Source organism: Pan paniscus, chromosome 6 (genome assembly GCF_029289425.2).
Source record: "Pan paniscus chromosome 6, NHGRI_mPanPan1-v2.0_pri, whole genome shotgun sequence".
NCBI lineage: Eukaryota > Metazoa > Chordata > Mammalia > Primates > Hominidae > Pan > Pan paniscus.
The window spans coordinates 195,533,338-195,548,271 of NC_073255.2; the positions used below are offsets into that span (position 1 = coordinate 195,533,338).

The window sequence follows — 14,934 nt, forward strand, 5'->3', positions numbered from 1 at the left end:
TGCCCCTCTCTCCTCATTAAACCTTCAGAGAACACAAAGGAGCCGAGAGCCCCTTTTCTCTCCATCTTCCAAAGAAGACTTTTCAGTATAAAAGGTGCCCTAAATCCTTTGTGATGCTGCCCACAAGCAGCGTGCGCTGACACAAAGCAACACTGCTGGCCACTGCTGCCTGCAGACAAGAGGCCAACTCTTGTCCTCGTCTCGGGTCCCAAGAACGGGAGTGACTTTGTGGACTGGCACGCAGACATGTGTGCGGGGCAGCCCCTGGAGACACAGGCAGCTGCGATGTGAGTGTGTCAGGCAGAGGTTCAGCTTTACATCAGAGTTAAAGAAAAAACCTGTGAAGAAACTATTCAAGACATGCAAAAGGAAGTGTTTCCCATGCACCCAGGGCAGGATGCTCGGTGAGGGGTGGTGGAGCCGTAGAGCAAACATCCTTCAAGAGCCAAATGTGCGTGACCTTTGACCTTTCCCCTTCAGGAGTGTACAGTAAGGGAATACTTGGGTAAGCACAGAAACACCTCCAAAAACAACTCACACATTCGCCAGCAGGGAGTCGGTCAAACCAACCAGGCCCAGGCTGTGGAATGTTAGGCGGTGGTTAAGTCACGAGATACGTACCTTCAGATGGGAAAGATGGACACGACCTGTCTCAGCAGGAGACAGACAGCTGCAGAAGCTTCACACAATTTAGCCCGATTCCCACGAATAAACAGAAGAAAGGGCAGGAGGCAGACAGGTTTGTAACGACGGAGGAAGGCACTGGGACCCCGCTTCAGTTGGGCACGAGTTTCCCCCAGAGAGGGGAGGAGGCAGGCAGAGGGCTTCACTTTCTATGTAATCTTTGCCTACAGAGTTTGACGTTTTATAACTGTCCTGTATAATTTGTCATCTGAAAGCCTGAAAAAAATAGCCAATTAAAAAGCTGCCATTGGTGATGAGAAAGAACGAAGCTATTGCCACGGGTGGAGGAGGGGCTTCTTCAGAGCGGCCCCCGGCCCTGCACCTTCTTCCTCCCGTCAGGGCTGAGTCTCCTCAGGCGGCTGAATATTTCCCACCTCAGGCAAATGGACACTAAGCTCCTGAGTCAGACAAAACAGTGACTCCCTGGAGGGCTGTGTGCCCAGCCCCTTCTCCCCCTTCCCACCTGCTTTGCTCTTAGGAAAGTCACCAAAGGCTGGTTGGTTTGGCTCATTCTAGGTTTGACTCCTTAGGAATGTGGCTTTTACCAGCGTGCTGTATCCCTCCTGACAACACAGCCATCTGGTGGAGCGTGGAGTTCATTGGAAATGCATTTTATTTGCTTGTAGCATACATGCGGCTAAGGCTCAGCACACACGGAGATTCGCATATGTGTGCACACCCCCCCACGCACACACCCACACACGCGTGTGCATCACGTGAACGCGCGTGCACACACACACTCCTGCACTCAGTCCTGCTCTATTAACAGGTTCTTGGGATCTGCAGAGCTGACAGAGGCCGTGTTGGGTGCGGCAGGACAAGGCTGGGCGTGCAGGCGCCTCCTCCACAGGGCACTGCTCATGCGTCGCAGCTGCCAGACGGAGGCTCCCCAATGGCGACGCTCTGACAGGGGTCCGTGACTCTCCTCAGGGAGGGGTGGGTGTTTCCAATGTCCTCCCTGGTGCCCTGTGGCTGGCAGGACCCTGCCCACCCTCTCCCTCCCCGTCCAAGCTCTGTTTTCATCTGAACGCAGCAGCCACGACTAACACGCCAAGTGTGTCCTCCATGCTCCAGAGCCTCAGATCTGGTCAGAGCGAGTTCTTACTCAGCGTGCAGATGTGAAGTCAGGTTTTACTGAAGTATTTACACAGCTCATTCCCGCCACGTGGAGGAGTCTGCGACATTCCACACACAATGACAGTTAAAGACACCTGCTGACCACTGGGTCCTGCGTCCCCTACTCACCAGGCATCTGTCAGGAAACAGCCGGCAGCTTGCCCCTGTACCAGGAGGAACCAGTCAGCTCCGCTGAACAGTGGCACATGTGCGGTTGAGGGGAGATTGTCCCGAGCACACCTGATGACTGATGACTGCCCACACCCAACCACCGACCATCAACAACCAGTGCCTGGTAACCACCTGACACGCCCACTCACGCCCACTTCCTCAGCGTCCCCTCTAGGTCACAGCTCAGTGTCCGCACCTGGCCACTGACCCAACACCTTCAGTTACCACAAATCTTTGTTTCCTCAAAACCCTGAGAGTAGGTGGGGGATGCTCCCTTTTGTCCTTTGAAAGCTGGGCAAGGCTGGGGGTGGGTCTGTCCAAACCCTACAGGGGAGGAACAGCCGAGGGGCGGCACAGAACCTGTGGTCTGCAGTGTCCACCTGCCTCCCTCTCGCTCCACATGCTCAGCCGTCCTTTCCTGGGCACCTGGCGGGGCCGTTTGCTCCCCAATATCTGTCTGTGATGGAGCCTCTGCGGCCCCCAGAAACGGTGGGTTGTTCTGTAGATTCTCTGACCCCACCTCACCTGTCTCCCCAAACCAACCTCGGGTTCATTCTCCCAGAAGTCCAGGGATGAGCTTGTTGCAGCAGAGGGGTGTGGCCGGCGTGGCCCAGGGCGTGCAGGACAGGGTGCGGACCTTTGGGGATTGAGGGGTCTCTGGACACTGCTGCTTTGCTGTCCTAACAGCCCCTCTGTCCGGCCTCATTTTACCGGGGATGTGGGTTTTGCAAACCAAGGTGACCCTGACAGGATGTGTGAGCTTCCCTGTGGCTGCCTCCCGGCACAGCTGTCCCGACCTTTGGCATCGCGCCCCAGCTGGGGTCTGTGATGCCACCAATGCACAGGAACAAGACATTCATTTTTAAGGGAAAAGTGGAGTCAAATGTGCTCAGAACTGAGTCCTGCAGTCGGGGCACCTGGGCCAGGGCTGGGCAGCTTGCTGAGGTCCATCGAGCGCTGTGGGGACCAGGGCTTGGCACACGCATGGAGACTGCGCCCTGATATCCCCACCCTTCTGCAGCCGGCTCAGCAACGTCCCCAGACACCCTCCCCACATCTGCAAACCACCCTTCGCCTGAAGGAGCAGCCGCTAGGGCTGCTGAGCGCCAGCTCTGGGGAGGAGGGCTTGAAACAGTTTTATATGTTGTTAAAATAATTCTTATTCTAAGATTATTTTTGTTAAAAAGAGAATAGGTTTCTGGTTCCCACTCAGCTGTATCCCGCACCCCACGTAACCCCATCACCAGGGGCCCGCAGGCCTGGCCGCAGCTAGCCTGGGGCTGAGCCTCGGGCTCTGCGGCTCCCACAGGGCGGCAGGTGACCTCCTGAGGCAGAGCCAGAGCTGCTGAGGGTCCCACGGAACACCTGTGTGGAGAGGTCCCCTCCTTCATGACCTTGCTCTCCTGATCTGGTTGTCTCCTCAGCCTGCCTTCCGTGGGGAGGCAAAACAGCCCTGTGGAGTTGGGTGGGGCAGGGCTCAGCCGGGCCGGGTGGGCGCCCCAAGAGAGAGGACGGGCTGCCCTCCTGTTGATTTCTCCTGGTCCTAACGTCAGGGGGGCCCTGACTGGCTTCCCTCTGTCCTGCAGATGAGGGGGCTACCCTTATGGGACCTGGGAGGCCGCCCTGATGTGGGACGGATGTCACCCGGTGGTCGCCCAGGCTCGTGCTGGGCCACACAACTGCGTTTCCACATTTGCTCCTTGGCTCCCCTATTCTCTTGGGCCGGGCGCAGTGGCTCACGCCTTAATCCCAGCACTTTGGGAAGCCGAGGCGGGCCCATCACGAGGTCAGGAGATCGAGACCAACCTGGCTAACATGGTGAAACCCTGTCTCTACTAAAAATACAAAACATTAGCCGGGTGTGTTGGCGGATGCCTGTAGTCCCAGCTATGGGAGGCTGAGGCAGGAGAATGGCGTGAACCCGGGAGGCGGAGCTTGCAGGGAGCAGAGATCAGGCCACTGCACTCCAGCCTGGGCGACAGAGCGAGACTCCGTCTCAAAAAAAAAAAAAAAAGAAAGTGGATCCACTATACGGCTGAAACACATTTTGAACAAGGTTATCTAAATGCTGGAGTTTAAATCGAGTCAATGACAACACGACCCCAATTCCAGGTATGGGGTTTAGTGGACAACCAGCTTGACGGAGTCAGGACCGCGCTGACCTGCCCGACACGGTGCTCGGGCATCTGGAAGGAGGAAGCCGGCGTCTCAGCCCCGAACCGTGGGCCTCCCGCCGCGTCCGACAGGCAGGGGTGGGGCTAGATGACCGAGGTCTCCGTCTGCAGGAAGGACTGGGCGCGGGAGCCGCGGTGGAACTGCAGGGCGCCCTCCGAGCCGTTGCGGGAGAAGGAGGAACCGCAGACCCTGTAATCCCGGCTCGCGGACGGGGTCGGGCACCGGCTTCGCCATTTTCGCTTCAGCTCGCACTGCACCTGGGAGGTGAGGGCCGCGGGAACGCCCGTGAGCCTGGGCAGGTGCGGGCGGCTGCTATGGGAAGCGCGGCCCGCGAGCCTCCAGCTCTCCCTCCCGCCTGCTCCCGTGTGGAGGGTGGGGCTACATCTGTGTTGCCATCGGATGGACAGAAACAGAAACGGCCTGGGGGGTAGAGGCTGGAGGGAGCGGGAACTGGACGGCCACAGGAGGGCGGGGGACGCTGCCAGACTCTAAGGCTGTGCGTGCGTGGTTCGGGGATCGCCACTGCCACGGCAAGCGCAGTCCCGCAGTCTGAGATAGTTAATATTTTTCTGAAAAGATTTTCCTTAGCAGCCGGGGTTGTGACGGTGCTGGGCCTCCGTCTCCTTCCCTGTTCCCAGCGGGCAGGGAATGTTAGCCCTGGGAGGGGGTGGGGATGAGTGAGGGGTGCCCAGACGGCAGAGGAGGGAGAAGGACAAGTGGCACTATTCGGGCTCAGCTTTGCAGAAGCCGTGCTGGTGAAAGTTGCATGTCAAGCAAAGAAAGCGCCAGCAACCGCAGCGTGGGGCGGGAGGGTCAGGGGTCAGGGGATGGGGCCAGGCCGTTGGAGAAGCCCGGAGACAGCATCCCTGGCTGGGAATGAACGCAGGGCAGAGCTCGGCTCCCGGCTTCCTCCCCAGGGACTCACAGAACGCTGTGCAGCCCCACCCCCCAACCCAGGCCCGGCTTTCTGGGACTCACAAGCTATGGTCAGGAGCGAGACGCCGACCATGGGGAAAAACAGATTCTGTCTGGACCCAGCCGGGAGCTTTCCCGAGAGGGCTCCGAGACGGACGGCAGTCGATGCTACTTGGGGTGGATGGAAGGACGGCGGGGTTGGGAAGCTGGGCCCAGAAGAGTGGGTTTGCCTGTGTCGTTGTGGGTTCTCTGATGGGGACACAGAGAACTGTGGGGGCCCGGGCAGTGAGTCGAGCCCGCGGAAGACAGGCATGTGTGGGGGCTGCGGCACCAGGCTGGGCAGCATCTCAGGAAGCAAAGGAGTACCTGTGCTTGGTTCCAAGGCGGCCATGAACTTACCTCACTGTTCAGGAAACAGTAGAGGACGGCCACCACCAGGCCCTGCAATGAGAAGAGATGGTCAGGCAGGACCCGCGCTCGGGGGAGGGCGGCCGTCTCTGCACACCTACCTGGAACGACCCGAGGCACAGCTCAAACAGTATCTGGTATTTGGAGGAGATGCTGATGGGAAACACGGCAAACACCATGTAGTGGACGCCGAACAGCGGGATAAGCAGGAGCGTGGACTTGGCCAGCCTCCTGCACAGAAGGAGATGAGCCAGCTCAGCTGCTGGACCCGCAGACCCTCTGCAAGCCTGGCAGGGTCCTTCTCAGGAGGGGGCAGCTGGGTGTGGGAGGGGCTCCACACCTCCTCTCCACTGCTGGAGTCCCCGCCCAACAAGAAAAACCACTGTTTCTTTACGTTTATGTCTGAGGCCCCTGTGCATATCTAGCGCTCAGGGCCTGGGAACGCGCATTCCACAAGTGTCCGTTTCTCCCAAATTCCCTCCCAAGGACACACGCTGTGTCCTGGGGTTCATGGCTGGCAGGGGCAAGATTCCCTGTGAGTGACCCCAAACCTACACAGGCCCCGCCTGGGAGCCCGGCCCATCCTGAAGCAGGCACGGGACAAGAAGGCTGGCCTCCACCGCGGCCACACGCAGGTTTAAATGATGAGGCCCGATCCTGCTCCCGGACCTGCAGCTCGTAACAGCTGGGCTCCGTGGGAGCCAGGTCCCTCAGTCAGCGGCAGAGGACCTGCCTGATTCCCTCTATTAACGCATCTGAAGTTTGCTGGAAAAGAGACCTATCTGCGGCTGAGCTCCTGGCCCCTGTCCAGGGAGGTTTTGCTACTTCTGTGACCAGAGTTACACAGAAAGGACCTCGTGTGGCCTCAAGGGTGTCTCGGCCTTTTCTGTTGTCCTGGAAAGGGAACAGATTTTGTTTCCAAATAAAAGCATCCATCTCCAAGTCCAATTTAACAAACACTCCCAAAGAACCAATGCAAAGGTCAGCATAGAAACTAAACAAGATTCACAGGAAATCCAAGTTCAACCTGAAAGGCAACCAAGAACGATCTTATTCGGGGGTCTCTGCCACACAGGAACCACCGGACTCCCCTGAGCAGGGACAAGGTCATGCTGCCCTGCGGGGTCTGACATGGAATCCAGTCCCTCATGTGGGCAAGCACAGACGGGATACTCCCTGGATTTAGACACTACACAGCAGAATTAGATTCTCTGGTTTACCAGACTCTTTTGCAATACTCTGGTGCCAGGCAGCAAATATCCGGCAAATATAGACTGCATTGATCCTCCTGACCTTAGTGACATTATTACTTCCATCTTACAGATGGGGAAGCTGAGGCATGGAGTGGCAAAGTGACTTCCCTCAGGGCACCGGCCGGTATCTGCACCCAGCTTTGGGGCTCTTGGCCATGCTCCTGTCTAACCGCCCCTCCCCAAATCCATCCCTGTTTTCTAAGGTGGGATAAAAGGGAAATGCAGGCCAGGCACCCTCCTAGGCCGGGCGGCAGGGTTCTTGCCACGGCACAGCTCTGTGCACAGCCGCCCTTCCACCCCCGGTCAGTCTGAGCCCGAGGCACCTTCTGGGCTGGGCCAACCACTTCCACACCAAGCCAGTGTTTAGTTTATACTTGAATTTTGGTTTTTACCTTTTTAAAAAAAAAAAAAAATTCTTGATATAAATTTATGGAGTCTTTGCATTACTTTATAGATTCCCCGGATCATCATGAATTAGCTGGATGACTGGGGGTGACTGGCTGAACGTCTGCCCTGTCTTCATCTACTGAAGGGAGATCACAATGCCATCTTCATGTAATCACGTGGGCAGGAAACGCTTTCTGAATTTTTATTAAGTACAAGGCCTGGTATTAGGGCTGGCAGTAGACACACGGCCACGGACCATGTGGTCTGAGGGGGAGACAGAATTAAATGTAAAATAAAAAATACTGTGTGGCCAAGGAGAAAAAGACAGGCTGTATAACATGTAAGTGGGCGGATGCTTAAACAAGCAAGCTCACTGGAGAGGACTTTCTTCTGGCCTTGAAATAAAAGAAATGGTGCCTGACTTTCACAGTCGCCAAGGCCAGAAGTGCCCCTGCTGAGTCCTCCCAGGTCATCAGGTGCAGAATCACACCCTATCTAGACGGCGGGTGTTTTAAACCACCAAATTTTGGAGTGATTTGTTACTTCGCCAGGGAAATGCTGTCCAGGGCCTCTCTGAGCTTTGGGCAGGAGCAGAGCCCTGGGGCCCAGCCTCGAGGTGTGACAGTGGCGGAGGCAGAGTCGCCGCACCTCCAGGGCCTTCCTGGCAGCGTGGGGGTTTCCTGTCTCCATACGGCATCCCCATCAGGGACGGCCAGGCCGGGACACACACTCACTTGTACTGAGACTGGTCGTTGCCGCCGACATCTGGGGATGTTAACTTCTGCAGCAAAATTCGTATAATACTAATGAAAAGGACAAAATTGACCTGCACAAGAGATAATAAGTTTGTGAAACAGACATGTGGATCCCTAATTTGCCCTGAAGTCCACCTGATTTCGACCCTCCCCTCCGCTCCCTCAGTCCCTCCCTCCTTCCCTGGGAACTGCCTCTGGGGGTCCACATGCCTGAAGAGGTCCTTTTCCGGGAAGGCTGAGTGATGCGTGGAATGGGGTCAGTTCTATTTAATAAAGGATGGCAGGCTTGCTGTCTGCCTAAGTGTGTGATTCCACAGATAATCCACATGTCAACAGGGGCTACTTACGATGATGGAAATTAAAATCGGTATTCGTATGACCCACCAGGGCACACTGTGGTCGTTTGTATCCCAGCAACTGTCAGAGAGAGATGGGAAATCAGGTTACCACCAACCACTTTCCCAAGACAGGTACAGGAGAATGAGCACCTGCCCCTCCCAACTTGCCCACTCCCCTCACCGTGGAAGCACAATTTCTCTGCACTGACAGATCATAAAGGAATCTGTCCCAGGGAGTGATTGTGTTTTGTTTTATGCTTTCAAAACAATAGTTGGCTTGTGGGGAGGAGGAATGGAGGTGCGGCCCCAGAAGCCAGGACAAGGGCAGGAGGGCTGCTGACGCCCTCCACTCTGAGCATGAACGTGTGTCAGCCCCATTCAGCTGAAATCAGGAGAAAAGAACCTTCCTCCTGAAAATTAGCTTCCCCTCACCTCCCGAATGGTTTGCATGTATATGGCAAAGGGTTGGTCCTTAGAGCCACCAGCTCTCCAGCTCGTAGCATTTTGTTTTGATTTTCAGCGCATGGGGTGTCTCCAGCAGGAAGCTGTCACCCCTGGCTTGTAAAACGCCTCAGTGATTCTCCCCAGGGTCCACACCCTGCGCTGGGAGTCGGCAGCCCTCCCATAAAGCAGAATCTCCATTGCAGGCCTGGGTCCATGCTTTCCCTCGGGGGCCAAGGGCAGGAGCCTTCCGGCTGGTGCAGTCTCAGACTGGCTGAAGGGGACCAAGGGGAACCAGTCCTCAAAGCTGCTGAGTCCTCCCAGGTCATCAGGTGCAGAATCACACCGTAACTAGACGGTGGGTGTTTTAAACCACCAAATTTTGGAGTGATTTGTTACTTAGCAGCGGGTAACTGATGCACACTGAGGCCCTTTAAAAGGCAGGATATTTGTGCTGGAACCACGCGTGCTCATGTCTGGGCTGTGGTCTCGCTCAGGGTGAGCATAGTGGAAAAGCGCTCTGGGCCGCATGAGCCAAGACCAGTGCTTAGGAAGTGCCGGGGGGCCCTGCAGCCACCATCACCTGACCTTCCACTTTGCTCCGGGTAAACAACATGCAGGGCACTTGGTTTTCTTCTGTGGACATCGCTGTGCCCACCGCAGGTGCTGCCCCAGTCTCTGCCTGGCTTATCCCAATCTCAACTATGCTGCAAAACCTGGCTCACTTCCTGTCTCCTGCACGGGGCTTCCTCCAACACTCCAACCTCACAGGATTTCTCCCCATGAATCGCCCAGATGCTTCCTGCGTGGCTGTCGGTTGGCCGCAAACGCTCCCTGTCCTTCCAACCAGGTAACCTTCTGGCTTCCAAAGGACTTCATGTTGCCAGATGTTGCCGGGCCCGTTTTCGAGGTTGCAGTCTGGTCATGGACTCACCCGGTGTCTTCTAAGTAGAGCCTGGCCGCAGTCCATGCACCGATGCAGATGGTGGGGAGGCCTGCAGAGAGACGCCTGGTTACACAGGTGGAGCGGAGCGGTGTGCACGCACACAGGTGGGTGCCTTCACCAGCAAAACCCTCAAGGACACGCTTTCTCATGGGAATATTAAGTGCAATCTCTTGTTTAAAGTCTTTGTAAATATTTACAAGTTTATGCTCATGCCTTAGTAAGCAGTGAAGATAATTAAACACATGCTTGAGAGCTGAGAATCTGAGACTTGCCATTTCACATGAGAAGGGTTATTACTGGAGGCCACGGAGTTGAACGTGCGGAGAAGGAGATGTGTTCACTGATTTTTGCGACCACCCACGGAGCTATCGGCTACGTTTGCCTCATCCTGTCCATGAGGATGTCCCAAATTTGCACCCCTTTCCAACCCTGGGCAAGGCAAGGCTTCCGCTACCTGGTGTGCCTCTCCTCTCTGATCCCTACCCTCAGTGAAAGGTGAAGTGGGTAGAGGCGGAGGAGGAAACCGTTTTGTTACTTGTTAACAGCCCAGTTTGAATGGGGGTACAAGAGGCCAGGAACGGGAGTATTTTAAACTAGGTTCCTGGTTACCAGAAATATTAATGTGTTGTTCGTAGGAGCCTCCAGTCATCCTAGAAGAGCTCTTCATGATATGACCCTGACATGCATTCTACGGGGGCGGCAAAGTGTTTTCTGAGCTGAAAATGTTTGCGTTGTTTGGTCCGATGGGATGGGATGGAGGGTTTGTGGGTGGGAAGGGGCACACTTACCCCATCCGATCAGGAGGTAGGCCAGGAAGCACCTTCTGGGGGGGAGCATGGCCACCAGGAGGGTGTGGAGGTAGAGCCCCTCCACCAGCAGCCAGAAGAAGTTGGCCATGATGCAGTACTGCAGGAAGACCAGGCTCAGCTTGCAGCCCACCTGGAAACCGCAAACAGAGGAGAGGAAAGCATGACCTCATCCGGTAACAGCAGCTCCCAGCAGGCAGTGCCGCTCCAGGACACAGGGCGCTTGGTATCTGTGCAAGGAAGGAGGCACCGGTGCCATTGGGAAGGAAAGTGATTAACACAGAGGCCAGGGCGCTGGCCAGGAATGCCTGCTGGTAGCACTGGGACCTTTGTATCCGCGGCTCCAGAGGAAGATCACTGCAGACGCAACTGTGCACAGCACTCCCTGAGATGAGCGCACTCACTGCTGGAGGGTCCTAGACAGGCCGCACAGCTCCCCGGCCCTCCCGTTCTCAGCTCCTCCACTTCCCCTTCTCTGACCTGCTTCAACACAGGAACCCCCACAGCGGTCCCGCCGGCCAGCAAAGAACCAGAAGAGCCGGCAGGAGGTCATGCGTGGGGCGAGGTATGGGTGGCAGGGGCCCTGCAGGGGCCCAGGGCTCTGGCCTCTGTCTCTTTGTGTGAACAGAACACGAGTGCAGGTAGAGGGCGCGGCACATGCCAGCTGCCCTCACTAGCGGCTCAGGTGAGCAGCGCCTGGGAAGAGAAAGCAGTGGACCCAAACCAGGCCCCAGACTTTTCTTTTAAATTTTTGACAACTATGTAAGTTCCTCAATTGTAAAAAACTGGTTTTAATATTGGGTAACTTAATTAAACATGAAAAAATAAAGGGGAAAACAAGAGAAATCTAGCAAATAAAATATTTTCTGAGGACATTTTAAAAGGATTTTCACTGGGAAAGAATTGCATTATTATATAAAATCCATCTATTTTAATCTCTCAGACCTTCATCTAACTAAATGTACCAGACATTTCAGCTTCATGAGCAACCATGAAACTGCTACTTTTAATCACTAAGCTTATATAAAGTGTGCTGAAAAAGAATAGTATTTTCATTTCCATGCTTATTTCTGTATTTATGTTCATATATATCTATAGACATATGTAGGTGGGTGTACATACGTACGGCAGATATATGTATATCTGATACATGTATCAGATGGATACACCTATACATATTTGTGGGTGGATATACTTACATATATATGGGTGGATATACTACATACATATAGCAGATGGCTATCCCTATACATATATATGGGTGAATATACTTTTTTATATATGGGTGGGTATACTTATATATATGCGTGGATACACTTATATATGGGTGGATATACTTTCATATGGTGGCCTTTCAATTTGGCCTCCAGGGTCCTGAGAGCCACTGAGCCCTTCAGGCTGTCCCTGGCCTCCCCTGAGCCCTGCAGGCGGCCCCGACCTCCCCTGAGCCCTGCAGGCGGCCCCGACCTCCCCAGTGCTCTGGATCTGCCTTGCCTTCCTCTGCTTTTCCTTTTTCCCAAGCATAGCAGGGTGGGTGCTTCATTTTCTGAGGCACTGCACAGGTGAGAGTTACCCTTATTGTCCATCTTTGCCACCAGAGCGAGGCGAGCGCCTGCACGCGGATCTCGTGTGTCAACGCCTAGTGAATGGACACTCAGATCCCAGCAAGTTCTGCCCTGGGCATCAGGACGGAGCCTCTTATGTGGAAAGACACACATGATAACACAGCCATGAACGCAGGAGAGTCACAGTAAGTCAATTTGTGACTTACTGCCACTCATTTGAATAGTAAAGTGAAATAAATCAAGTTTTAAAATCTCTGGGAGGTGAGATTCTGGGAGTTAGTGACCCATCGGGATGCAACGTGCCTTCTTTTGTCTCTCGGTAAAAGACCGCATCTTAAACACAAGGAGTAAACTGCAGATGAACCAAGACACAAATGAACAATCTCAGAATAGAAACCTCTTAACCAAGACGGGAAATCTGAAATGAAAACAAGAAGTGCTAAAAGGATGGAAAGCAATTTTGGTTATATAAACTTCAAAGCTTTTAGATGGTAAAAATACCATAAAAATACAATTGACAAATCATGAATCTGGAAACATATTTACAATAGAAATGACAAATGTTTAATTTTTATGACGCCAATATTACAGATGAATGCGGTGTTTCAGAGGGCCGGAACAGCTGTGGAAAGATGCCAGTTCTCAGCAGGTGCCCTGCCCTGGAGTGTGCATGAGAGCCACACAGGCAGTGCCAATGCCCACCAGACAGGCAAAATGGTAGAACCAGTCAGGTCTTTGGGCTCTGGTGTGATCCTACGTGCAGCTGTCAGCTGTCTCAGCCTTTTGGAAGGCAATCTAGCAAAACAGATTTACTACAATTTAAAAATACACATGCAGCCGGGTGCAGTGGCTCACGCCTGTAATCCCAGCACTTTGGGAGGCCAACGCGGGGGGATCACTTGAGGTCAGGAGTTCGAGGCCAGCCTGGCCAACATAGTGAAACCCCGTCTCTACTAAAAATACACACACACACACACACACACACACACACAAATTAGCTGGGTGTGGTGACGCCTGCCTGTGATCCCAGCTACTCAGAAGGCTGAGACATGAGAATCGCCTGAACCTGGGAGGTGGAGGTTGCAGTGAGCCGAGATCCTGCCACTGCACTCCAGCCTGGAAAACAGAGTGAGTCTGTGTCAAAAACAAAACAAAACAAAACAAAACAAAAATAAAAATATGCATGCCCTTTGCAATGGGCTGGAGGCTTCTTTATGCTGCCAGAATTCACGTGTTGAAGCCCCACCCGCTGTGGGAGGGTGTTAGTGGGTGGGGCCTTGCCACAGGGGTGGCGCCTTGCGATGGGATTAGTGCCCCTGTAAAGGGCCCCCAGCAACATCCCTCGCCCCTTTCACCAAGTGAGGACACAGAGAAGTCAGACCCGAATCTGGTGGTGCCTCGGTCTCAGGCCTCCAGAACTGAGAAGTAAATGTCTGCGACAGGAGCACACGTGGATGGAGACACCCTCTGACCTGGCAACCTCACTGGCGAGTTGCACCTGACAGAAATAAGAACACCAGTCCATAAAGACGCATGTCCGGTGATGCCTGCAGCAGCAAAAGAGAAAAATAAAGTGCAGAGCAGGCCCCATACCAGAGGATGGGCTATGCGGAGAACACCATGCCACACGAGGGGCTGTGTGCCGCCTGAAAGCAGGCGCTGACCTGGTGGGGCCCTGGCACATTTCTGCTGAAGGAGCAAAGAGGACGCAGAAAGAGTGTGCTGAAGACGATTCCATTTTCCTCTTAAATGGTAACAAAAACATCTCTGCATTTTTCCCATGTGCCCATTCACCAAACAAGCACACTGAGGAAGGGAGGTCTGGGGAATGACAAGGCCTCTACTGACTTCATTTTCTACAGTGTGACCTTCAAACCTCATTACACAGGCTCCAGAGCACCATAGGAGGGGCCCAGCGGGCCACAGGGGGTCCTCCAGGGCCAGTTGCCACCTACAGGGTTGATGTGAGGACCCCCGGCCAGGAGACCCACCAAGGCCCGGTGCCCAGTCAGCAGCTCAGCCCCGTGGCCTTGTCGGGGAGCCTCTGTGTGAGCACGTGAGTATGCACACATGTGCACGTGAGGCAGGCAGGACTCAGCTTAGTAAGCTTGGGGGTGTGCTTCTGGGAGTCCCACAGACCCCGCGGGGGAACCTGCTGTGGCCGATGGTGAGAATAAAGGGCAGGTTTGTTCCATGTCCCGGGACAGCCCAGGGCCCCAGAGAAAACTGTGTCTCTGTCTAGGCTGCATGGAAGGGGCCAAGAAGAGAACTGTTCATCTTCTTGGCTGATCCTAATATCATGAGAAAAAGACCCTGCACCTATTTTGGGGGTGCTGCCCCAGGTGTTCTGCCTGGGAGAATAACCTTGGTTTGATGAAGTCAGCTGGGAACAAAAAATATACAAAAAAATTCAACTGGAAGGAAAGATATTTTTCCTGTTTCTTATACTGAGGTCTGACTATTTCTGGCTGACTTGTTTATTCAAAGCCTGAGCGTTCTTTAGAGGACAGTGAGAGGGAAGACCCAGCTTGGCTCCTCTCTGGCCTCAGGCATCTCCCCTCCCTCCTGTCCTCTGTCCCCTCTCTCCTCTGTCTGTCACATGCTTTTCCCTTTGCCTCTGCTTTCTCCTTGCTGGTACTAGAGTCACGGGGCATCTGGCACAAGGGGCAAAGCCGACTCCCTCTGTCCTCACAGAGCTTGACTCGGGGCACAGGCTCTGTGCTGCTGGGCATCGTGGGGCCCCACATGCACCTGGGCTTTGGATCCCGAGACTCCGGGCCAGTTGCTGGGTTCCCCTCAGCCCACTTTCCTCGTCTGTGAAATGGGGCAACTGCTCTTCTGAAGGCGAACGAGTGTTCACCCAGTGTCCACAGAAACAGCCCGGCATTTACAGGACACTCTGTGCAGTGTGTGGGAGGCCAGGCCCTCCCGGTGGGGCAGCCATGCTGGCTCAGATCCACTCTGCCTCGGAGGT

General features: G+C 54.5%; 1 protein-coding gene across 1 annotated transcript in view; it reads right to left on the reverse strand.

The window, feature by feature from the left end:
* Nucleotides 1-1,795: 1,795 nt before the first annotated feature.
* VIPR2 (vasoactive intestinal peptide receptor 2) overlaps nucleotides 1,796-14,934 on the reverse strand; it is a 118,298-nt gene continuing 105,159 nt past the window's right edge. The window contains exons 7-13 of the mRNA XM_034951833.3: nucleotides 10,378-10,528; nucleotides 9,578-9,638; nucleotides 8,212-8,281; nucleotides 7,844-7,935; nucleotides 5,571-5,700; nucleotides 5,461-5,502; nucleotides 1,796-4,403 (exon numbers count right to left, since the gene is read on the reverse strand). Of these exons, the coding sequence (XP_034807724.1) occupies nucleotides 4,230-4,403; nucleotides 5,461-5,502; nucleotides 5,571-5,700; nucleotides 7,844-7,935; nucleotides 8,212-8,281; nucleotides 9,578-9,638; nucleotides 10,378-10,528 (720 nt within the window). The 3' untranslated portion in view covers nucleotides 1,796-4,229. The remainder of the gene's footprint in view (nucleotides 4,404-5,460; nucleotides 5,503-5,570; nucleotides 5,701-7,843; nucleotides 7,936-8,211; nucleotides 8,282-9,577; nucleotides 9,639-10,377; nucleotides 10,529-14,934) is intronic.